This window comes from Alexandromys fortis, unplaced genomic scaffold (assembly GCF_014885135.2).
Source record: "Alexandromys fortis isolate MF-2015 unplaced genomic scaffold, M_Fortis_MF-2015_v1.1 scaffold_6, whole genome shotgun sequence".
Taxonomy (NCBI): Eukaryota; Metazoa; Chordata; class Mammalia; order Rodentia; family Cricetidae; genus Alexandromys; species Alexandromys fortis.
In genome coordinates this window covers 13,501,963-13,526,404 of record NW_026067902.1, presented here as the reverse complement: position 1 = coordinate 13,526,404, position 24,442 = coordinate 13,501,963, and the positions used below count along the sequence as shown (strand labels likewise).

The 24,442-nt window shown below is 46.1% G+C and overlaps 1 protein-coding gene and 1 long non-coding RNA gene across 3 annotated transcripts in view; one reads left to right on the top strand and one right to left on the bottom strand.

Annotated features, from left to right (window-relative positions):
- Positions 1 to 24,442, bottom strand: part of Shc4 (SHC adaptor protein 4) — a 91,378-nt gene that overhangs the window by 3,789 nt on the left and 63,147 nt on the right. Inside the window, exons 7-11 of the mRNA XM_050134230.1 lie at positions 18,791 to 18,911; positions 16,765 to 16,933; positions 14,059 to 14,119; positions 10,728 to 10,895; positions 2,595 to 2,848 (exon numbers count right to left, since the gene is read on the bottom strand). Of these exons, the coding sequence (XP_049990187.1) occupies positions 2,595 to 2,848; positions 10,728 to 10,895; positions 14,059 to 14,119; positions 16,765 to 16,933; positions 18,791 to 18,911 (773 nt within the window). The remainder of the gene's footprint in view (positions 1 to 2,594; positions 2,849 to 10,727; positions 10,896 to 14,058; positions 14,120 to 16,764; positions 16,934 to 18,790; positions 18,912 to 24,442) is intronic.
- On the top strand, positions 7,359 to 12,556 carry LOC126496691 (uncharacterized). Of its 2 annotated transcripts, none has more exons than XR_007590406.1 (3): positions 7,359 to 7,675; positions 7,883 to 8,109; positions 12,222 to 12,556. It is a non-coding gene; the product is annotated as an uncharacterized lncRNA (long non-coding RNA). The 2 variants fall into 2 exon arrangements; XR_007590407.1 differs by lacking the exon at positions 12,222 to 12,556 and adding an exon at positions 8,878 to 9,563.

The following is a 24,442-nucleotide window of genomic DNA, read 5'->3' as shown; positions in this document are numbered from 1 at the left end:
ATCCCTGCTGCGTGCACAAGTGATTTCCATTCTTCTAGACAACTACCCGGACGTGAGGCTGCGACTTTGCACAGCCATGATATTTTTAAGTTTCTGAGAAACTTTGAAACTGTTTTTCTGTTTTTAGGGTTGGATAATAACCAGCTTAGTAGCCTTAAGGTATCGCTCACTGCGGCTCTGGTTCGCATTTCGTGTTGATGAGAAATGTTGGGTACTTTTCGCCATGTGTCACTCAACCGTGTGCTTTCTCTTCTCTGGAGAGATGTTTTGTTTTGTGGGTTGCAGACTCTCCTTATGTGTTTTGGATATTAACTCTGTAAACTCATAGCTTGCAGACGTTTGTCTCATTGTGGGGATTGGCATTAAGGTCGTTTTAGTTTAGCACACACCCACTGCTCCGTGTTTGCCTGCTGATGCTTGTATTCTCGCAGTCTTTTTGTTTGTTTGTTTCTTTTGGTTCGTTGGTTTCTTGGTTTTCCGAAACAGGGTTTCTCTGTGTAACAGTCCTGCCTATCCTGGAACTCACTTTGTAGACCGAGCTGGCCTTAAACTCACAAGGACTCTCCTGTCTCTGCCTCCCAAGTGCTGGCATTAAAGGTGTCGGCCACCATCGCCCGGTTTCTGGCCATCTTAACTAACAAATAAGACCATTATTATGGAGACACTCCCCTGCACTCTCTCCTGGAATTTTGTGGGCTTGTGTCTTGCAATTGAGTCTTTGACCCTTGTTAACTTTTGTTAGCAGTATAAGAATCCAGTTGCGTGGTGTATTCAGTTTCTCAGCGGCATTTGGAGAGTTTCCTTTCTCCAGTGTTTACTTTGAGAAGATTTAGTGATCTTAAAGATCACTGACTGCACACATGAATTTAGTCTGGGGTCCATTACACTGTCCCACTGGTCTAAATGTCTAACTTTATGCCAACACTCCTATTTTGAGTAATGGAATGCTGTGATGTGTTTTGAGATCTTCAGCTTATTATTCTTTCAAAACAAAGTGTTTTGGTTATTCAGACATCTTTGTATCAGCTGACTGTAAATTTTAGGATTTCCTGTGTCTATAAAATGCCATCAGGAGTTTTATAAGAATTATGATCGCATGTGTAGATCTCTTTGGGTAGACGAACATTTTAATGATGCTTAGTCTTCTAACCCACGAAGGAGATGTCTTTCCATTTATTTGCATTTTTTTCTAGTTCCTTCCATCAGTGTTTTATAGTTCTCACTGCAGAAATACTTTTGTTGTTGTTGTTTTATTGGTTTTTGGGGACAGGGTTTCTCTATGTAGCCTTGTCTGTCCTAGAACTAGCTTTGTAGATGAGGCAGGCCTCAGACTCTCAGAGATCCTCCTGCCTCTGCCTGCTGAGGGCTGGAATGAAAGGTGTGCACCACCACCTCCTGGCTGTATTTCTTCTTCTTGGTTGACTTTATTGCTACGTACCTTTTTGCTGTTGGTGGCATTTATAAATGTAACTGTTTTCTTCATTTCCTTCTGGGTAGTTTTCATTTGTGCACAGAAACTCAACAAGTTTGTATAAACATCTGCTGTCTGCTGTGAACTCCTCTACACGGCATTTACTATGTCCTATCTATTACTATTTTTATAATTTTATTATTATTAATTTCTTCCTGTTTCCGTGGATGTGTGTTTCCATTATGAAAGGTGTGAAGCTCAGTCAAATGCCTTTTCTACATTCATGGAGACGATCATGCAATTTTTATTCTTCTTCCCATTTCTGATGGCTGATCTTGGTTGTCAGCTTGACCACCTCTGGGAATCAGCTAAAACCCAAGCATCTGGGCACATCTGTGAGGGATTTTCTTGACTGGATCGTTTGAGGAACGAAGACCAACTCTATGACCTTGGTGTCCAGGTAACACCTTAGAAGATGAGTTCGCATGTCCTCTCAGCCCGAGCTTGTGAAGGGCCAAGGCTCCTTCTCTAGACACCAGACATCACTCGCCAGGAAAACCACTTGGCCTGGAGCCTTTCTCTGGCAGAGGTTTGGTGACTGACTCCACCTTCCTAGCAATTTTATTTTGTTTAGATTTTCCATTCCCTTGTATTCAGTCCTGGGGTATGCTGTGTTTTTAGACACCTGTCCATTTCTTCCAGTTTATCCAATTTGCTGGCGTATAGCTGCATATAGAAATCTTGTTTGATCTTAATTACATGATACCCATCATAGTGGGTTTCCTATTTTATTTGTATCTTAGCTAAAAGTTTGTCAGTTTTCTTAATGCTTAAAAAAGCCACAATTCTCAGTATCACTAAGGAAATCATGTTCTGTTCTCTGTGTCATTTCATTCTGCATTGCTGTGACGTGGCTATGTTAGTCACCTCTGGGGTCCACCACAACTACAGCTTTGTCCACTGAGCAGAGCCAAAAAGGCAGAAAGACACTGTCCCCCGCACCATGCTCCAGAGTGGCGTCAAGTTCTAACCACACCACTAGTTTTGGCTTCGTGGTCAAGGACAAGTTAACGTGTAGCACCTGACCTCTACTACACATAAAACATGTGGATGCAGAGTATGACCTCTACTGAATATGACGTGCAGACGCAGAGTGTGACGTGTAACGAGAACACAGGCTTACCTTGCCTTCAGGGTCCACCAAGAGGAGGTGCTTTCCCTGACCACCCTGTAGTCCGCTCAGCACATACTGACCAGGAGACGTTATGCTCTCTCGAACCAGAAAGTCCCCATCCTTCACCAAAAGTCTCTCTGCTGCCCCCCTGCTCAGCCTGCCGTGGAAGCATTCTTCATTCTGAAGTTGTTGCTTTATGTGTGACAAAGAGCGTGAGCTCACGGGCTGGGCCGTGGCTCCCGGCTGCACAGTCTCTGGTGCCTCTAAAACAATCAGAAGAAAAGAGACGTCACAAAGTACCCCCTCATGAGTCCATTCTCCTCCCTTCTGTGTTCAAAGCCCTGTTTAAACCCCACCATAGAACACACATCCTGCCCGGCAACTCTAGTTTAAACCTTGGCATTGCCTTCTATCACTGGGAAAGGTTACCAGGCACAAGAGAGTCTCTACTTTAGTGGGATGTGAAATCAGCCCGAGAACTGCTTCTCCAACTGTGGAAAGGGGCTTTTCTTTTCCAGGGGCTTCTTGTTAAAAATGAAAAAGCTTATGCTGAACCTGGCTCAGAAATAACATCTGCAATGTTTCAAAGCTTTTTTTTAAAGCCACAACAGAACTTTTGGATTTTGCCCATTTTTTTTTAACATTTAGCTTTTCTTTCTTTCTTTCTTCCTTTCTCTTCTTCTTCTTTTGTTTTTTTTTTTTTGTTTTGTTTTTGTTTTGTTTTTTGAGACAGGGTTTCTCTGTGTAGTCCTGGCTATCCTAGAACTCCCTCTGTAAACCATACTGGCCTCACACTCAGACCTGCCTCTGTTTCCCAAGTGCTGGGATTAAAGGTGTGTGCCTCCACCACCCAGCTCATTTTCATTTTTATGATAGTTTATAAGTTGCTATATTTGTAAATTTACTGCACCTAGGCATTCTTCTGGGCAAACATTTTAGCTTAGCATTGTTAAATGGCCAGGCTGTGGTCAATACCATTCACCTGTCAGAACTGCAGAAGGGAGGCGAGGGAACAAAGTATCAGCGGAGCTTGGCCTAGGGCAGCTTCCCAGGGTCCTAGACACAGTGTTGTCCCAGGCCGGGGAGATGCTCAGCCATTCAAGGCTAGGCTCCAGCCAAAGATAGAAGAAAGGGCCGTCCCAGACTGGGAGCATCGGGAATAAGAGCATAGCACATCCGGTGAGCCCAGTGCTGCTGTGGCTCATGGCGATAGTAACCACTGTGTGGTTCTCGTTTATTAAACAGGCTCTTGTTAAGAACCTTACATAATTTGTGTTATTTTATTTTCAAAAGATCTGGGATTTGAAACAAGGACCGTCTGACTAAAAAGCTTGGGTTTTTAAAGTCAAACTCCAACGCACTGATGTTGGATGTAAAAACCTTCCCATTTTCCAAATGTTCAAGACAGGGTTTCTCTGCGTAACAGTCCTGGCTGTCCTGGACAGTACTGCCAGGACAATGATGTACACCATCTCCTAGACATAGCACACTTAGACCGAGCAAGTTTGAGACAAACCTATACAACTCAATGAGACCTTGCTAGCCTCAAAGCAAAACAAATGGCTCGGAGGTTAAAAACAGTTCCTATGACCCACAGGCTGGCTCACAACTGCCTGTACTTCTAGTTCCACAGGACCTGGCTCCCTCTTCTGGTCACAATGGGCACTACATACTTAAGGGGGGGGGCAGTTAACTATGACACAACCCTAATATATAATATATGTATACAATTAAAATAAAGCTTTTTAAAATCCAACAATAATAACTATATCAATCTTTATGATGGAATTTTGGTCAAAGTCACATAGTTGGTGGCAAATTAACAAAGCAAATGAATCACAGAAACCAGCACTGTGTTTTGAAATGCAAAGGATCTTTTGCATAGAAACCACTCTTTATTTCACTAACACAAAGGAACGTTTACAGGCCCTCTGGGAGGGTCTCAGCAAACTGTGCAGCTTCTATTCCACCAAGCTGTTTAGTCGTTGATAGCCCAAGTCCCCTGTCAGTGTGCTGGAGCCCTGCCCTACTTAAGAAAGTCTATGTGCATAGGACAGTTAGAGTTAGCACCACAAACATATCTTGTAAAAAAAATTTTCAGTCTAAAGCTAATGACTGGAAAGAATGCTCCCCCACAAATCATCATCCACTAGTGCCAGAAAGGGCCTGGGGAAATGTGTCCAGACGGTGAGTAATACTTGTAGTTGGCCTTGGTGCTGCCTGTTCTTGGACACAATGGAAAACTCTAATGAGCAGCCCTGTGTGTGTTTGTATCAGAGACAGGCTCCACACGAGTGCAGAGCAATGCATGCAGGCATGCATCATGTCAGGGGCATGCTTCCCATAAGCATGAGGCAATGCATGCAGCCATGCATGGTGAGGGTGCAGGCGGCTGGCTGCGGTGTGCGCTTTTGGTTTGCTCAGAGACTGTGGACGGCTTTTAGACAAGGACAAAACAAAGGAAAAGAGACATTATATCATCTTGAAGAGAGTCCACAGTCCGTGGGCCAGCCTGGGGATGCAGACATTGTTTTCTCACACGGGTTCCAGATTAGGGCAAGGACAAGGCACCGCGTGCCGAGTAATTGCCAATGTTCTCTTAGCTCAGATTCTGTTAGAAGCAAACTACATGAGAGATTTTCCAGTTCATTTTAACTTTAAAAGTTAAGTATGTTCGTTTGTTTTAATTTGGGAACCAACAACAAAGAAAAGATCAGCCTTGGTCTCATCACCAGCTATCACGGCTCAAGGCTGTGGGGCAGTACTCGCGACCTTGTTCCTGTGTGACAGCTGACACTAAGTGGGCTGTGTGCTTACAATGCACAGTGCACAAGCTCACTTGTTCTGGAACAGAAGGGCGGGTGCAAAGGGGAGTGCTCGTTGTGAGGATGGGCAGAGGGGTAATAGGCCCTAAGAATGCACGGAGAGGAAGTGGAGGAAATTGTCCACGTCTGGAGTGATGGGTACAGAGTCGGGCTTGGAAGGAGGGTTTTTCATTTCTCAATTAGTCCATTCCTTATTATTTGTGTTTGTGAGCATCTACAAAACTTTTGAATTTTAAAAATGTCTAATAAAATGCACGCAAAAGTCAGGACAGTCCCATAACTCAGGATACAACTGGAAGGTGCAAATTCTGAGGAGACCATCAAGTGTGAGGGGAATTTCCCATCTTCTGAAGTCACCCTACTCCCCCTCGGCACATGACCTTGCAGCCTGTTGCCGAGGACCCAGAGTGTGGCCGGTTCTGGCCACTCAACAGAAAGTTGCTGTGATGTGGATTAGTGGAAACAAGCCATCGCCCCTGCAGGAGACATGGGGTCTCCTTTCCAACTAGCCTCGGTCCACAACAGTCTCTTCAGTGAACCCCCGGTCTTACCTCACGTGGGTTTTGGATAAAAGATACAGGGTGGGCATATTTTGTTAACACTGCCCTCATGGCCAAGGGCGCTTTAATTCAGACTTGACTGATGTGTTTATAAACCTGTCTTTTCTCATGAGGGTACTTCACAGTTTACTTTGACTTAGAAACACTACACATTACTTTAGTATCAGTGATTGGGGACCATTTTAAACAGTGAAACCATCAAACAAAAGGGGACAACAAAAATGTAAAGAAATGGTGCCCAATGTACCACAGAAGGACATTTAAGGTTTCTGTTTGTTCTGTCTTCATTTTGTGTGGCTAGGTAGCCCAGGCTGTCCCCAAACTCACTATGTAGCCCAGTGTGGTCTTGAACTCTTGTGACTCCCGGCTCAGCCTCCCACGTGTTGGAACTATACCACTATACTTGGCTTAAACTAGTGCTTAGAGCATGAAAACCAGAATGAGGTAGAAGTTTCTCTTGCTGATGTCAGCTGGGAACGTGGACCTTAGGCTGAGAGTTTCTGTGACCTATGCATGTCTACAGATCCCAGCCAAAGCACCCTGAGTATTGATTTGAGGGCACGACTAACTCACCCTACTATAACCCTGTAAATACCAAGAAAGGACATAAGACTGTATGACGGGAATTTACCTGTATTGTTGAAAGTAAGAGCACACCTCCATAAAGTGCCTGAAAATTTGTTAGAAAATTCTGACCAAAAAAAATGTTAAACATAGATGAGAGGTTAAGATAGTACCCCAAGGCCAGGCATGGTGGCTATGGTTCTAATCTCAGCACTCAGAAGGCAGAGGCAGGTGGATCTCTGAGTTTAAGGCCAGCCTGGTCTACATAGTGAGACCCTGTCTAACAATAATAATAATAATAATATAAATATAAAGAGAAAAAATATTTTTAATATAAAGGAAGACTCATGTGCCTGTTAAGAAAATTACAAAACTATGTTGATTTAGGACATGGTACTGAGTACAGTGGTATAGAACAAGGGGCTGCCAACAGAGAAAGTGTACCAAGGAGCCCAGAAATGCATGCACATACACAGGACCTTAGTATCACAGAGCGGCAACAGGGGAGAAAGAAGTTTTTAATCAACGGCGTTTGGAAAGCTGATTCACATAACACTAAACTAGACTCACTATCTCATATAAAGTATAACAGGTCAAGAGGTAATAAATTATAAAGCCTATAAAAGATGATACAATAGAAGCTAATCAAAAGGACATATGTTGGGAACAGTGAAGATAAGAATGGAGGCCAATCGAACAGAAAACAAAACAAAAAGCCCAGATGCTTCAGTAAGATTGGTAAAACCAACAAACCTAACAAAGGCCCACTCAGATAACAAGAACACAGCCGGAGAGAGGAGCCATTACCAGGGATCCACAGGACAATGAAGCGACAACAGAAGGGATACTCTGTACCCTGAAGAAACAGCATCGCCAAGAAAATCACATGCCTCCTTGTTATGTGTTTTGGCTCCCCAAACAAACTTCCAACTCATGCCACGGCAACATGAAACAGGCTGGAAGAGGTGGAGACTCCAGAGACAGCCACTGGCATCTAGTCTAGGCGGACACGTGGAGGGTGATGGCAGAAACAAGCGAGGAGCACCGCAAGAGTCGTCTTGCAAAAGCGAGCCAGGCTTGAAGCAAGTGGTCCTGGCTCTGGCTCAGAAGGACTCCTAGTGACTGCTGTCCCTTTGCAAGTGTGAGTTTTCGGGCAGTTGTGAGGGAAGACGGTTGGGCAGGTGACAAGGACGGCCATTGCATGCTGTGTGTCATGTAGCTGGAGCGCCACTTGGCTGTTTGAGGGCCAGGTCCACAGCGGCAGAGACAGCTGGTTGCCCACAGGTGGTGTCCTCCCTGCCACCACACTCCCGCACCCAGATAGAGTAACTTCCAGTTTCCCTTACAGGAAGCTGTGGCCACGTGTCTGGGTTCCACAATGGCACATGAAGAAATGGATGTCTTCCAGTGAGAAGAAGTGATGTCTGCCACTTTGGGTGACATTCTTTAAAGGAATATTCACACACTACCCTTGCCTCTCCTGTCACTGCCTAAATACAGAGAAGGACCTTGAACCAGCCAGGGAAGACAGATGTTCTGCCTGATCCCAGCCCTGTGCCACCAACACTTAAACAAGTAGGTAGAAATAAATAAGCCAGTCCATCTTATGCTTCAGTATCCGGGAGCTTCCTTTGCTATGGATGTTAATATTGGTTGCAGCAGAGTTAGAGAACGACCCCGCCAGTGCCAATAAGAGCTGAGGCTTTGTGAGGACACCTCCTGTTTGCAGTGCGGTGGGGTGGAGCGAGGATCTCTGCTAGTCAGGACTCCGTGTGCACGTGCGCATGTGTGTGTCTCTGTGTGAGTGTGTGTGTGTATGCATGTGTGTGTGTGCGTGTGTGTGTGCATGTGTGTGTATTCGTGTGTGTGTGTGTGTGCGTGTGTGTGTGTGTATGCTTGGTTTTGTCCTAGGGCTAGGAGGGTTTTTCAGGAAGGGGAAACAGGAGGAACAATTACAGAGAAAAGCTGAAGATCTATTTAAGGCATTTTATAGAAAAAAAAAAAGTAAAAAAAAATTTCCACAGCTCTAACTCATCATAAGATTTTCTTCAACTGACATTTTAAAAATGCATTTGAACTTGGGTTTGATTTTTGAGGGGAGGAACGGCAAGCTGGCATTACTCCTTAGGGATTAATCCTCAAAGGCCCAGGAGGCTGTGCACATTGAATCCTATTGGACACTAAGATGGAGAGAGCATCAGGAAAAGGGCTGGCAGCGATGCAGGCAGAAGGGAGAGGTTAAAGATAAAACCACTGAGGTCCGAACAAGGCAAGCTTGCTCTCAGCTGTTAGCAGGGATTCATTTGGGATTAACTCGGCCACTTCTATTATTTCTTTGTCTAGAACAAAAGGCCAGGTCTACTCAGGTCCCTTGGAGGCCATCTCTGTAACTAATATTGCCTTTATCCACTGAGGCCTGATCACTCTGGACAACCACATGGACTCGCTGCAGCAACTGGAAATGAATATCCCGTCACCACCCAACAGCACTCCCTCTGCCCGGACAGAGGTGCTCCCCCTTCACCCACTCTACCCTGGCCCAGCAGTCAGCTTCCAGATGACTAGCTCTTTGGGGCTACCTCAGCAGCCAAAGGCTTGCCCTGCCTCAGGTGGCCCACATCCAGACAGATTCTTGGGGCTAGACAGACCACTTCACTTGGGCCCTGTGTGGGACAAGGCTGACAGAACATACAGGCTCTGCGTGGAGTTGGCCAAGGCTCTCACAGGCCTGGGCTGTGTCCCACCTTCCCCTCTGTCCAGTCATATTCTCTTCCTCACCGGTGCCTAGAGACCTGAAACGCCAACCTCTGCCTCAGCATTTGCTTCTAGAGAATGAGCCCGGGTGGACTGAATGGGAAGAACGATCTCACTTTTCTGCCAAAAGGGAAAGCACCTGTCACATGGCTGACAATGTTGAAGGTCAGGCCCAACAAAGCCTTTGAAAAGTCACTCACAGCCGCCCTGGCTGAAGTGCTGAACTTTCAGTAGCTGTGAGGAAACAAACATCCTGGGCAGTGGCAGGCCCGCCCTCCCCAAGCGTCGGAGCAGGTCAACTTCGGTGTCACACCAATCCCCGAGCCCAGTATTTTGTGGGAAATGTTTATTTCTCGAAAGATTTTAGGCTTTGGGCTCATTTAGCGTTTATTTATCTGGGTTCCTACTTAAGCACTCACTGCCCCAAGCAAGTCGGGAGAGAAAGCGGTTGCTCACCTCACTGTCTCTGACCACAGATGAAGTGTATGGTGGAAGAGAAGAGCATCTCAGGTCAGTGCTGTAGAGATGCCTTAGCAAGGGGTTCCAGGTGATTAAAGTTAGCATTGCCACCAAATAGGACAGACATAGTGGCCGATGCTTTTCTTGCAAAGACACAGAAATAGGATTACCAGCTGGCTTTGAGAGCCCTTCCTTGACACACCAGAGAGTCAAAAGAAATGGGAGTAAATTCAGTGTTGAAAGAATTATTTAAAAACCATGCACCAAGTCCTTAAAATCCCTAGCATGTCCACAAAGATCTGATTTGTCGTTAGCTACAGCGAAGGACAAGTCAAGAATTAGCAGGGAAAGGCACTCGCCTGAAACCTCACACGCAAGGGCAATACCCAGACTCACAAGGTGAAGAGAGAGAACCCGCTCCTAAAGACTGTCCTCAGTGCCTTTTCATGTATTTGTGCATGTGTGTGAACACACAAAAATAAATAAATGTAATTTTTAAAAAATTTTAAAAAATGTTCTTAACTCCCCAGAGATGAAGCCAAGGAAAGAGTCTTCTATGCATAGTGGTCCCTCAAAAGATAACGTTCAAGTCTTAATTGTCTGTCTTATTCAGCAAAAGGGTCTCTTCAGATATAACCAAATTAAGGGTCTTACGCAATCACCTCATCTCACCCAAATGCAGTGACTTGTCCTGTCGGGCAAAGAGAAGGGAGCCTCAGGAAGCAGAACATGTGAGGTCAATACAGAGACTGGAGTTTCTGTAAGCCAAGCATTGTCTTTTACCAGTTCACCGCAGACACAAGGACAGAGGCACTAGGCAGATTGTTCGGGTCACCAAGAGAAGTCAGGGCTGCCAACAGCTTGATTTGGACATGTGGCCTTCATAACCAGGAGGACTGGGAGCTGCTGTTCTCAGATGCCAAGTGTATGGATGCCACAATACCAGGATGCTAATAATACGGCAATGGGAAGGCACTTACTTCCAAGATGCCATGTGCTCCCTTGAGTTGAGCTTTGATTTCCAGTGTAGCCACGGGCACTCTGAAGACCTTGCGTATTGACGTAGCAGGGGTCATCAAAGAGATCCACTCGGCAGGAGTGCTTCTTTGGCGAAACATCACCCTGCATCCCTCTCTCGCGGGGTACACCTGGAGTGGTTAGCAGTGGACAGTGAGTTATGTGTAAATCATGTCTGAACTGAGGAGCCACAGGCAGCTGTGCATCACGCAAGCCCACCCCAAACAGGGACTGACCTCTAATACTTAGGTCTTTGAGGAAGAACTACCCTCCCTCTGGCCTCTCTCTTTGCCCCATTCCTTTGGTCAGCTGTGCCGCTGACAAAAGCAGGTTACAAAATAAGCAAGAAGACCTGAAAGAAACGGCCAGGGACCGCAAGGGCCTGCCTAGCAAACAGCACCAGCTCAACATGATAGTCCAGGAGGAAGGAAAGTATATCGTACTGAACTGACCATCTACCGCTAATCCCCCTTGAGGGACGTGTTACTGAATACAAAGTCTTACTTCCTTTGCACTATGTTAACTTAAAAGTAAACCAATGAATGAATCGAGTACAGTTTATTTCGGGTTGCAACTCTAGCCTTTTGTAACACCTGAGTCGTCTCTCCAGCCCTCAAGTAGAGTTCTTAAGAACAGAAAGTCTAGTTCTCGTCTCCTCTCAAAGGCTTTTCCTGTCAAGGCCAGCCTTTCACTGGTTGCTGATGTTTAGCTGTGTCTGGCAGAATGGCTTCTCCCCTCAGGCTAGTCCCTCGTCCCGCTCAGCCTGCGCTCTCCCACCTCCTCCCAGTCTACACACTGGGGCCAAAGGCTCTTTAAGACTGAAAATCCAATCCCATTTCCCGGTGATTCAAAAGCCTTCTAGCTGCTTCCATGCTCTGCTGGGCTCCCCCATCTACCTGGCTTCCCTGGGACAGTCCTGCCAGAGGCACACTGACCTCCTGCAGTGTGATTGCCACTTCAACCTCAGCTGTCAAAACCTCTTTCTTCGGTAGCACCATCCCTCACCCTCAAGACTGATGACTCTCTGCTTCCCTGGAAGCTTGGCCTCACGCTGAGAAGGCCATTCCATGGGAGTAATGCATTTTCTCATGCCTGCCACTGGCTAAGGTCTGTAGTACATTCGGCTACATGTTCCGTAAAAGCGAGGGTAATGTCCGCCTCGTTCACAGCTGTAATGCTTCACATCTGGCACGCGATTGTCTTTGGCTGCATGGGTATTAGCGCAATCTCTCCTGATCTGATGGCATGAAGGACTCCACATCATCCAGATGTTTGTGTCCTGAGGATGCCGGGACATATCTCTTTTTGCGTCTCTGTTTAAATGGGCACTTTTATAAGTCTCAGCTGTACAGGATCGTCATGAGGTCGCACCAGAAGCAGTGATGTCCCCCTGCACCCAAGGCCACGGCTCTTGATGGCCTGACTGTAAAACGGCATTCCTTCTTCTATTGCTCCAGTCATGCAACCCCTTTGATGTGGTCCGAACAGGACAGGCTCACGCCTCACGCCAGATTGCACATGACGGTGACGAGAGAGGCCCAGCAGTGTGATGGCGCTCTCAATGCTGTTCCTCATGCGGTATGTTCCTGTTCGTCTGCTCTTCCTGTCGTCTCACCAGAGTTATACTTTGCATGTAGGAAATCCCAAGGGAGGACCCTGTCTCTACAGAGGGAGGGGCCGCCAGGACATTGTGTTTGTGCACTCTGAGACATATGACTGCTTGCTTGGTCAGAAGGAGTTGGGGTTGGGTACCACTTTAAACTTACTTTCACACATCAAACACCACTAAAAGATCGTTGCAAGGCAGTCAAGGCTGGAGACATGCTTCTGCTCGTAGGGCAAGCTCTGTCTAAGCAGCGTTATGTGCTCAGAAGCAATAATGACCTAATCACGTTATACTTCTGCCCCCAAATTCTAATTCTTCCCATATTCAAAATATTGAGAGCTGAAATGTACATCTACTTCTATGTCTAAATGCCCCAAGAGGCTTCAATAAATATCACTGAGGGGATTGTTGAGTAAATGTAGACCACATGAGACACAGAAAAATCAGCTTCACGGGAGGGCAGCTGAGAGTATAGCAGAGTGGGCAAGGTCCAGCCCACTGTTAGCTCCCACTGGGAATTCCTGGGTGGAGAAGGGAGGAGAAGTTACTCTTCTTAGAGAGCAGGGTTTCAGAGGTATTTGCACTCAGAGGTGATTTCATCTTTCAGTTATCTAACTAAGAATTAGTTTAGAGTTGTATACTTGATCTCAGCCAAAAGGCTGAGGAGTAACTAACTTAGGATTTTAATTGACTGTACGGAATTTCATGGAAAAATATATCTTGAGACACAGTCTCACTGTGTAGCCCTGGCTGACCCCAAACTGCTAGTACACCAGGCTAGCCTTGAATGCACGGAACTCTGTCTGCCTCTGCCTCCAGAGTGCTGGGACCTAAGGCAAGTGCCACTCTAGAATTTTAATTTCTATCAAAAGGAACTGTGTTTTTAGAAAGTTAAAATGCTGCCTTAGCTCACAAATCCTTTGTTACAAGCTTGTAGAATGGTGACAATCAGAAATACACTACAAATACGCTTCGTGTGTCTCCAATGAAATAAAAATAAAACCAGTAGGCTACACTGACAGAAATAGATATGAAAGGTGACAGGTGGCTGCTGAGTCCCTAAAGCTGGCTGTCCGGTTCCTTCCCACCTCACCCTGCAAGACTCGCCTTCTGAAGTCAATATTCCTGACAATCAATAAGAGTGAAGCCACTAGCCGGCAGTACAAGTGCTTTTATAAATTATTTCTAACAGGACAGTCGAGGCCTTGCGTTTGTGTGACAGGAAGGTCTGCCCTATGGCAGTGAGCACACACAGTGATGAGCACAGAGCTCCAAGGCAAGGATGGTGGATTGATGCCCTTGCATCTCAGGTATCTCTTCCGTTACCTTTGCCAAACTAGAACCCAGGTTACGTCCTAATCGCAGCGGAATCGGCATCTCTTTCCATACTATTGGAGTGGAAGTTCCTTGAGCCTTGCACAAAAGACAACCCTTTTCCAGTGAGAGTTCTCATGATGTCACAGCAGAGTGAAACCCCAGAGGTGCAGCCACCCATTAGGGACCACACGAGAGCAAGGGAGAAGCGTGAAGCTGTTGGATGATACACGCTAACACGCTGGCTTCTCTGGGAAGCATGCAGCCCCAAAGACTGCATGTTTAGTTTGAAGTCTGCCATTGAGAGCAGGGGCCCACGCATTCCTATGGCTCAAGAGGAGCTGGAGGGGCAGCTGGGGAGGCATCGTACCTACCTGTAGAGCCACTCTGTTCCATACAGTTCTCATACACGCCGCTGCACTTAGAGTTCCCGGGCTGTACAAACAACAGATTGCAGGACATTTATCGAGAGTACACATTCATAAAGTCCACAAAGAAAAAGACAGCTTTCAAGAGCACATAGCAGGCAACTTCACTTTCCAGCACAGAAGTCTGACAAGCTGGGAACAGAGAATCTGTGGGGACATGTGGTACTCGATGGCCTTTCTTTTGGAGCCAGTTGCGGAAGTGACTCTGATGGTGAGGGACTCGAAAGGACTGTCCACACCGTGTGTCTTGAGAGTCCCTTTGCTCCAGAAGTTACATTCCAGCGCTCAAAGTCTCGGCTAGAAAGTGAATTTTAATTAATGTGTGTGTGTGTGTGTGTGTGTGTGTATTTGTGGATGTGTTTGTGAGTGAGTGTGAGTGTGTTTGTAGATGTGTTTGTGAGTGTGTTTGTAGATGTGTTTGTGAGTGTGTTTGTAGATGTGTTTGTGAGTGTGTGTGTGTTTGTAGATGTGTTTGTGCATGTGTGTTCACATAAGTATGGAAGGCAGCAGTCAATCTTGGGGGTCATTTTTTGGGAGCTATCCACCTGGTTTTGAGACATGGTCTCTCACTGGAGCCAGGGTCTCACTGATCAGGCCTGGCTGGCTGAAGAGCCCCGGTTAGCTGGCTCTTGCCCCTGCTGCAGACCTGAGACTATAAGCACACGCCACCTCACCTGGCTTTTTTTAATGTGGGTCCAGGGGATGAAGCTCAGGCCCTCAAGCTTGCCCAGCAAGCGCCTTACGATTGAGCCCTCCCAGTCTCTACCTGATTCTGATGTGATGAGCTAGAACCCTACTCCACTGAGTCTGTGCTAGACTCACTTGTCACTCTTGAAAACCTCAGCCAATTCAGAGGCTTCGGCCACCCTCATGCTCGTCAGCAGTGGGATGGAGATGTGCTGAAGCCCTGGGGAAGTGCAGCATGCATGCTTTAGGGAGGCTCATCTGGGGCTGGAGAGGTGATGGCTCAATGCTTACCGCACTTGCTGCGAAAGTGTGGAGGCTGGAGTTTGGGTCCCCAGAGTCCACGCAAAGCCCTAGTCAGTCGAACTCTGTGACCCCAGTGCATGCGTGGGAGGCAGAGATGGGCAAATGCCCGATGGGCTCCACAATGTAAGAAAAGGCAACGTCTATTGATGAGAGAAAAGGGGGCAGTGGCGTGAATAAACATGACGAGGGGAACTGAATACGGTATGGTGCTGTGCCTTTAACCCCTGCACTCATAAGGCAGAGGCAGGGGGATTTCAGTGAGTTCAAGCCAGGGCCACATAGTTTGGTATTAGAGCTGAAGGGACAGGAAAAGGCTGAAGTTAGAAAAGGTAGAGGACTGATGTATATTCAGTCCCAGAGGCAAGATCTAAGCCCAGGAGGAGCTGTGGAAACGCTTCCATGCTGGCAAGGTAGGGCTAGGTTTTCCAGGGGGAATGGAAGAGAATACGACAGAAAAAGGAAAGATTTAACTTGCCCTTGGAAGTCTCAGAAATAGGCGGAGGTATGGCTCGGTGGACAGAAAGCTTTCCAGAGAAACCTGAGGACAGTGGTTCGGGTCTCTAGCACCCAGGTCAATAGCAGACAGCTCCCAGCAATCCCAGCACAAAAGAAGCAGGGAGAGAGAGTCTGTCCAGCAAGCTGGGCACTTGACTAGCTGAACGGGCAAGCCCTGGGCTCTGCAAAAGACCCTGCCTCAGTAAATATGGTGGGAGTGATGGACATCAACCTCTGGCTTCCATGTGTGCTCACACACATGATTATACATATGATTATACATATGTGTACATCTTTACACACAACAAAAAATGCAAAAACAAATTTCAAGACGGCTCATGAATGATAAACGGCAACAAGTGGTAGAACAAATGCAGCGAGTCAAATGTTACACACGTGAGTGTTCGCTGGGAGGATTCTTTCAGCTTTAACAGAAATATTAGTGGAGGATATGGGAGCAGAAATTAAAGGTCCCATAAGGGAGTACCCAGGTGAAAATAATATTTAGGAAGCCAACAGAAGAGAACTCACAGAATAACATCCAATAGGTGCCAGCCCTAAAGATTCAGGACTCCTAAATGGAGAAGCCCCTTCAGCAAGCAAGTCACTAGGGGGCCACTGTAAAAGTTGTTTGCATCAGGTTGTCAAACAGAGACGGGGTCTCTAAGTCACAGTGTTCGTGTGGGAGCAAGGATGGAGAGTGTGGTCCTTAGAAGTGGGGGTGAAAGAAGGTGAGGCAGTGTTGGTTGGGTTGCAGTGGCCAAAGCTTATCCACAGGCAGAAGAGAAAGAACCAATGGGGTGATTTTGAGACAGAGACTGAACAGAACAGAGGCATAGGGCTGATGGGAGGATGAGGTCAGCACAGGGGAGGGTCATATTTGGACACAGTGGCTTGGGAAGAGAAGCAAGGTCACAGGAAGACTGGGGAATGTGGAAAGATAGAGATGAGAGGGCTGCATTGGGTGGTTTTTGCTTTTCTAATGTCTGCGGAAGCTGTGGGTAGGGTATTGGGAATGAAAACAATCCAGTGTAGACCCTGACTGACCCTGTTTTGAGGAAGATGGTGCTCTCACTAAACTTGCATCTGAAAAATCATCAAATCAAGGGCCCTATAGGTAAGAACAGAATCACGTCTCTGGTACCAGTAACAATAAACATTACTTACTAAATAGCACAACTTTTCACACCGGATAGGGCAGTAGGCCATTTGGTCTGTAGTTTGGACCTTGATCCGCATGTCTGAAATGCCGCCTGCAGGTGGCTGCTTCCCTGGGATCGCGTTGTAATAGTCATGGTCTCTGTCTTCAGAGGTGCCGTCACCGTGTACCTCCTCACTGTAAGGGGAAAAGAGAAGCCCCCGAAGAGGCTGGGTGGGAATTCAAAGACTATGTGGAATACAAAGAGATCGGAGCCAAGCAAATCATCCCGAGAAACTGTGCATTGTGTTTTAAGTTTATTGCTGTGATTAAGCAATGTCAAACATCTGGCCTGCCATGCTGAATTGTTTAGAAGTCTGCAGATAATCCAAATGGATGAAGCCAGCGAAGAGTGTCAAGGGTGAGGGTTTTGCATTTCTCTGCAGTAGTAATAACATTTATGGTAAACGCTGGCTCGCCTGGGTGGAAGGCTATTTCAACACAGCTTCATCAGAATGCAAGGCCTTCTTGAGTATCTCTGGCTTCATTTTGGAAATGTTTAGTCAAAGAAAATTTAGATATTGTTCTTTGGGTGGAGGGCCTAGCCCAGTTTACTAAACTAAGATGAAAAGAATAGGAAAGCTGTGGCCAGCTATCTTGTCTGCACAAATCTAGACGAGTACAGTATTCATAAAGAACTATTGGAGTCACCTGGGGCAAGCGGGAGAATTCTGGAAACATGCAATTGTTTCAAAAATTGAAACAGGATGGAGAAAAGACACAAACAGGCTTTTCCTCCAAACTGGAATTAACAGAAGTTTCTGATAAAAAGAATAAGTCAGATCAAATCTCTTTATGATTTTTGCATGCATGTGAAAGCACTGTGATTGAGTGCAGGCGTGTGTGTGTCTTGGCACTCATGTGCAGGTCAGAGCTCAACTCTGGGAAGTCAGCTCTTGCCTGCATCCTTGTGTTGTGGGGAACAGCTCTCTTGTTTCTGCTGCTTCCCTGTGGACTCCAGGCTCGCTTCTCCTGCCTCCACCTCCCAGCTCACCTTAGGAGTTCCAGGATGGCAGCCGCATGTCCCCAGGGCCATCTTTTTACTTGGGTCTCTGGGGTCCAAGCTCTCAGGTCATCAGGCTTGAGTGCCAAGCACTTTTGCCCACTGTGCCATCTTCCCAAGCCAAATCAAGGGGTTTTGTTTTGTTTTGTTTTGTTTTAGAATGAGTTAACCTACAAACCCACATGTATGATCCTGGGTAAAAGCATCAAGGCTCCTGGGAATCATTTTTTTTTCTGTTGCCCTGGACAACCTACCTCATACAGAGGCATCTCCAACCCAGTGTTTGTTGATACACAGGATGACAGTTTGGGGAAGGGTACATTTAAAATTATCCAAGGATTTGACTTCTTGAGTGTGACCTTGGTGTCCTGTGGTGGCCCAAAAGGATCAGCTTTCGTGGCCTCAGACACCCACTTCCTGAGTCACATCTGCGTCACCCCACAGACTACAGCCGGTTGTACCGCCTACCAGCAGCTAACAGGGTTCTGCGGAGGGCTTTGATTCTTACTCTTTTACTCTTCGGTTTGGGTTTGGATTTCACTAACAAGCACGAGAACCAGGTTGAAGAAAATCTGAGGAACTGGTTAACGTTTGCTATTTTAGAAATCTATAGGGCCCGTAGTCTTGTGTTATGCTGGAGAGACAGGGCGGATTCCATCCCACGTTAGTGTCAGAAGGACGTCTGGATAAATGTGAGTGGAAGAAAAGCAAATAGCTCTTACTTTTGTACTGAAATGGCTCTTTGTAAGAAAATTATTCATCGCATCATAGGAAGTTTTTTGTTTTCTTTTTAGACAGGGCCCCCCCGTGTCGCCTTGATTGGCCTAGAACTTGCTCAGTAGACCAGGCTGGCCTTGGACTCACAGAGATCTGCCTGCCTCTGCCTCTCGAGCGCTAAGATCAATATGTGCGCCATATGTCCCACCATCATCACCGTGTTTCAAATACTCAGAAAGACAGGAGGTTAGATTATTACGGAACTCCCGACTGACCTTTCCCAAGTGTTCAAGGAAGGGTTTTTCAAGTACTGCTTGAACCGGAGTTCAAAGGCCTGCCCTATGGTGCTTATGACATCTTGGGCCATTCCGCTGTGACACTCCAGGATGTGGCACGCTGTGAGGAGACACACAAAAAGCATCATGAGAACATTACGTAAAGTCAAAATAGCTTCAGAACACAAATTTGTAGTTATGTTTAAAAAGAATCAGGCTTCCAAATACACGCCATCTCTGAGATGGCATGATCAAACCTCATAGTCCATACGAATCAGTGAGAATATACTCAAAAATCTTCCTATCTAAAAACTTAGAAATTTGGGTCTCAAAGCAGAAGTTTGCGTGCTAGCTCTTGAATTCAACGCAGGAGATGAGAAACGCAGCAGTCACACTGGAAACGGTCACACCAGCACCGGGTTTGAGGCCCTGTGTGGTGTGGTAGATTACAGAAGACAGGAGCAAAGAGCCATTTCCAAACCCATCCCCTAAAGGAGCGGCTGGTAAGGGTACAGTCGAGGAGACCCCTCCCTCTGCTCACCCTTTGCCAGTCTTTGCTGCCCTGAACCAGTGACGCGGATGCAGAGCCTCATGAAATCCCTCTTGAGGACTTGCAGTGACCTAAATTGCAGATTTGGTGGAGGTGTCGTTACCAGCCCATGACAGGTCTAATAGATGTGTTCTCGCAGAAGCAGCTACTAAGGCTGGTTTTCACAAGTAAAATAAGCAAGGTTGGGCAATTAACAGCATGGCACCATTAGCAAATCGGTTGCGACTGCCTTCTTTTTGTTGTCTCTTGTAGCCCAGGCTAGCTACCACCTCTCTGTAGCTAACCTTGAACTCCTGATCCTCCTTGCCCAGGTACTGAAATGGCACCGACCATACCCATGCTTAGGGCTTTGCAATACGAAGAGTTGGTTGACGGAACTTTCCCAAGGATGACTTAGGAAGAACACTTAGGCTAATTCATAGACAGAATCAGTAATGAGAAGGTTAGAAAGACAAGAGTAGTAAGACTGATGAGAAATAAAAGATCAAAGGCGGAATATCTGGATACTTTAAAGAACTGAGGCATGAGGGAAAGTTTGGTAGTAGTTCTACAGACGTGAGAATGTGACTGTTTTAAGTGAGCAATTGCTTAGAACCAGAAAGGCAGGAAAGGTGGGGTGGGCTGAGGAAAGCACACGGGAATCAGATGAAGTGCTGAGGAAACATTTGTGTGTTCTTTATTGTGACTTTATCAAATCATTACAAGGAAATCTGGGGAGGAAGGGAGGCCTGCTTTCGTGGGCCCTTAACAGCTCCAGCCTGCAGCATGAGCCCTGGGAGAGACAACATACATGCTGGTGTAGAAAGTCATTCACATCCCTGACAGAGCTCCCAGAGCAGACAGTGACTGACCAGAGGCTCTGCACAGGCTTCCTTCAGCCTGACCACAACTCAAGGGATCGCTCATATTCCCATTCCAGAACTGACCTGATTTTTGGATGAGTGGTTTTCCTAATTTGTACGTTTTATCTGAATCTCTTTCAGAGTTTTTAGTTGTGCATAGTGTTGGGTTTCATACAATTTCTTAGGACATCATGTAATTTGAGCACAGTGGTGCATCCCCTTTCCTCCTTTAGTCTGTGTGTGTGTGTACATGTGTGTGTGCACTTGTGTGTGTATGTGCATGCATGTGTGTAAAGGTCTATGTATCTATAGAGGACCCACTTCTATCACGTTACATAAAAAGGTCATTTACTTGTTTGCTCATTTCTAATCTCATACATATATGGCTCAACTAAAAATGAAATCAAAACAAGAATGATACCAAAGTGGAACCAATAATTATAACTTTTTTCCTTCGGGTTGAGAAGATGTCAAGAGGTGAAACACAGGAAGACGAGGCGGGGGGGGGGGGAGGCAGGAGATTCCAGCCCAAATAAGTAAACAGACAACACTGACTTCTGGTGAGGAGGACAAAAACTACAAGTACTCTGTGCAAAAGATTTAGAGCCGAGTTCAGATCCCACTCACACCATCGTATGTGTGATCCTGGACGTGCTACGTGTGGCGGCATGAATGGGAATGGCCAACACAGGCTCATAGACTTCAATGAGAGATCCTGAGCTGATGGAACTCTTTGGGAAGGATTAGGAGGTGTGGCCTTGTTAAGGGAGGTGTGGCCTCGTAATGGTAGGTGTGCCACTGGGGATGGGCTTTGAGGTTTCCACACCCTCCCAGTGTGCTCTCCGCCTCGTGCTTGTGGATCAAGATGTGAGCTCTCAGTTACTGCTCCAGTGCCAAACCTGCCTGATTAATGTCATATTCCCCACCATCACGGTTCACCCTCTGAAATGACAAGTTCTTAATAAACCCTTCCTTTTAGAAGATGCCTGGGCTGTGGTGTTTTGTCACAGAATAGAAAGCAACTATGACACTACTCCATGGTGAGGTCCTCATGTGCAAGGATAATAGGGCGGGGGATCAGTTTACTTTAGAGGAAGTCCAAGAAGATTTTTCTGCTTTGCTTTGACCACCCACTGTGGGCCTATTCCTTTTTAAGTAGACTGCATAGAAGGAAGAAAAGGAAAACAGGAAAAAAAAATAAAAGGAAAGAAAAAAAAGCAAAGGCATCTTGTCTCTCTCCATGGAAATGGCCCTGGATGGCAGGCTGGCCCTGGACGAGTCCCATGCCCGACCCTCCCCTTTGGGAAACACTCATGTTTTGACAGTGTTACTGTGTTTCTTTAAGTTTCTCAGAGGACGAGTCCCTGAGCACCATGGCTAGGAATGTGGCAACAGGGAGGCGGGCATGGCAATGACATGGTTGTCCGAGAGACTGCATCTTGATCCACAGCAGCATGCAGCAGAAAGAGACAACTGGGATTGACGGGAGTTTCTGAGACCTCAAAGCCCACTCCCCAGTGCCGCATCTCTATATAGCCTGGCTGTCCTGGAACTCACTACGCAGACCGAGTTGGACTCCACTCACAGAGATCCACCTGCCTCTACCCACTGAGTGCTGATATTAAGGGCGTGCGCCACCACTCTCGGCCTTCAGTCTGTTCGTTTTTCATAAAGACCAAGTTTATCTAAAATTAGATCTTGAAAAACGATAGTGTATCCCAGGGTCAGTGGCTCCGGTCATCCACCAGGTGGCGCTGTGGGACGCAAATGCAGTACAAGCCTTCACGGAGGTATCAGGGCTTTATGGAGGCCCACGAGGGGAAAGGTACTTCCTCCTCATCCGAAGAACGGGATCTGGCCCTGAGTGGACACATGGCGTTTCCAGACACGCTGAAGATTAGTAGATAGCACATGACTGAATCCAAGTGGGCCTATTGATCACCTGGCTAGGAGGCCACCCCTCAGGAAGGCAGGAAATAAGCTGAGCAGAGAGGAGGGAAATGCCTCCACCGAAACTAATGTGCTCGCAGCCCCTGGAAGTCTCTCCCTCCGTGCAGTTGTTCGCAGATCTTCTTTGCTGAGCTTCTGTTTTCCTGAGTTCTACCTAAAAAGCTTAACTTTCCTTTCCCCTACTTTCTACTTTTCAATGGTTACCAACCAAAATCTTCGGCATGTTTGCCCTGGTGCTCTGGGCTTTCTCACTGTTTTCTGTGATGGTCCCATAACCCCGCTTCTATAGTTGCTGGCTGACTCCCATTACTGACCCTAATTCAAAGGCTGGCTCTCTTTTTTATTTATTTATTTATTTATTTATTTATTTATTTATTTATTTATTATGTATACAATATTCTGTCTGTGTGTATGCCTGCAGGCCAGAAGAGGGCACCAGACCCCATTACAGATGGTTGTGAGCCACCATGTGGTTGCTGGGAATTGAACTCAGGACCTTTGGAAGAGCAGCCAGTGCTCTTAACCTCTGAGCCATCTCTCCAGCCCCAAGGCTGGCTCTCTTGATTGGCTCCACCTCCTCCTCTTCCAGGCGGCTGCCGGGATTTACAATCTGTCTGACCTGCGGCTTTTCTCTTGGTCTCTAATAAAATGGTCTTTGGATGTCCTTCAGAGTTTGATTTAAAATTATTTTATTAATGAAACTAAGCGCCTATGAAAGGGAATGCCATCCCTAGTAACATCTGGACAGGAGAACTGCCCTTCCCGAGGGATAACGCTAACTTACTGGGCAATTTTATGTCACCTTTCTGATTCCACTATTTTTATTCAAGGATTTAAAGCATCTAAAAATATATAACAACCCCGACCTAACGACCATTTGTTGGAAAGGTGCCAAAATAGAGACACTACTTTAAAAACAAATAAGGTGGTTAAAAATATATAATAAATATTCATTTTAACTGTAGAAAATGAAAAGGTACCAAAAGGAAGTTTAAATCACCCCCAAATCTCAGGGATAGTCACTATTGGCAGTTCGACACAGGTATTTCCAGTTTTGTTGTGTAAATCCTGCCTCAAAAATCACCTGCAGGCACAGCATACATACATAGTGCTCATGGTCCGCTTTGTGCAGTTAATAGCGCAGTGGTTATTTTGCCCGTGTCCTTACTCATCCTTCTAAAACAGTCCTACTACCACCTTCTTATACATGCTATGCACGGATTTAATTTTTGATAGATGAATACTGGAATAGTGTTTGCCTTACCATATAAACATTGCATGGTAGTGATTTTAATTGCCTGGTCTCTGTGTGCACCCTAATTACCTCCTGAGGAATGAAGCTGCTGGGTTCAGGTCAGTTGGGACAACAGAGTTTTGATGTAAATCGTCAGACAGCTCTGTAGGATGTTTAACTGTGTTCTTGTCAGCTACGCTCAAAATTAACTGCTCTTCTACCACACTTGCCATTTCCCAATATTAGAAGTTTAAAGATGAAATACAACACCAATCACTCTTGTGTTCTTGTAGCTAATAAGGCTACATTTATTTCAAATGCTTCTCGGTGTCTTGGGATGTTCTTTTGTAAGGAAGTTGTGCTCGGGACCTGGACTTGGTCCACACCTTTATTGACGGAGGAAAACCACTTTTTTCATTCTTCCCCCAGCTTGTGTCTTACTACACAGCTGCAAATTTTTATCTTCCTATTTCAGGCTCCTGAGCGCTGTAGTTGTAGGTGTGTGTCACCACGCCTGGGTTTAAAACACCTTTTCTCAACTTTAGTGTGTGTGTGTGTGTGTGTGTGTATGTGTGTGTGTATGACACACCATTATTACCTAGGTTATGAACTGTTGTGAAGACGACATGAGTTAATATGGACAAAGTGTGCCCAACAGTGCCTGCAACTTGGTGAGCATGTAACACTTGGCAATACTTTTCCTTGCCTTATTTCTCTGTTTCATTGTTGGTCCCTTTTTATTGACAAGAACCTCTGCCTCCTTACTGGCAACTTCACTACAGCTCATGCTGGCTGACGCTACTCAGCAGGTAGTAACTGGCAGCCCGTTACTGAGATATTGGACTGCATACGATACCTCACCAAGTTCCCCAGGAACGTGCAAATCCTATTCCTTCATCAACACTTACGTGTAAATGTTCATCAGAAAATATCAATCCACAGATTTGATCCAAACTGTCCCTCCATCCTCGAGGCAGTTTAAACCATTAATGACCTTTGTCTAGAACTGATGAGGTCATCTCTGAATTGGAACCTACAATTCCAGACTGCTTTTCTGCTCTCCAATATCAAGATAC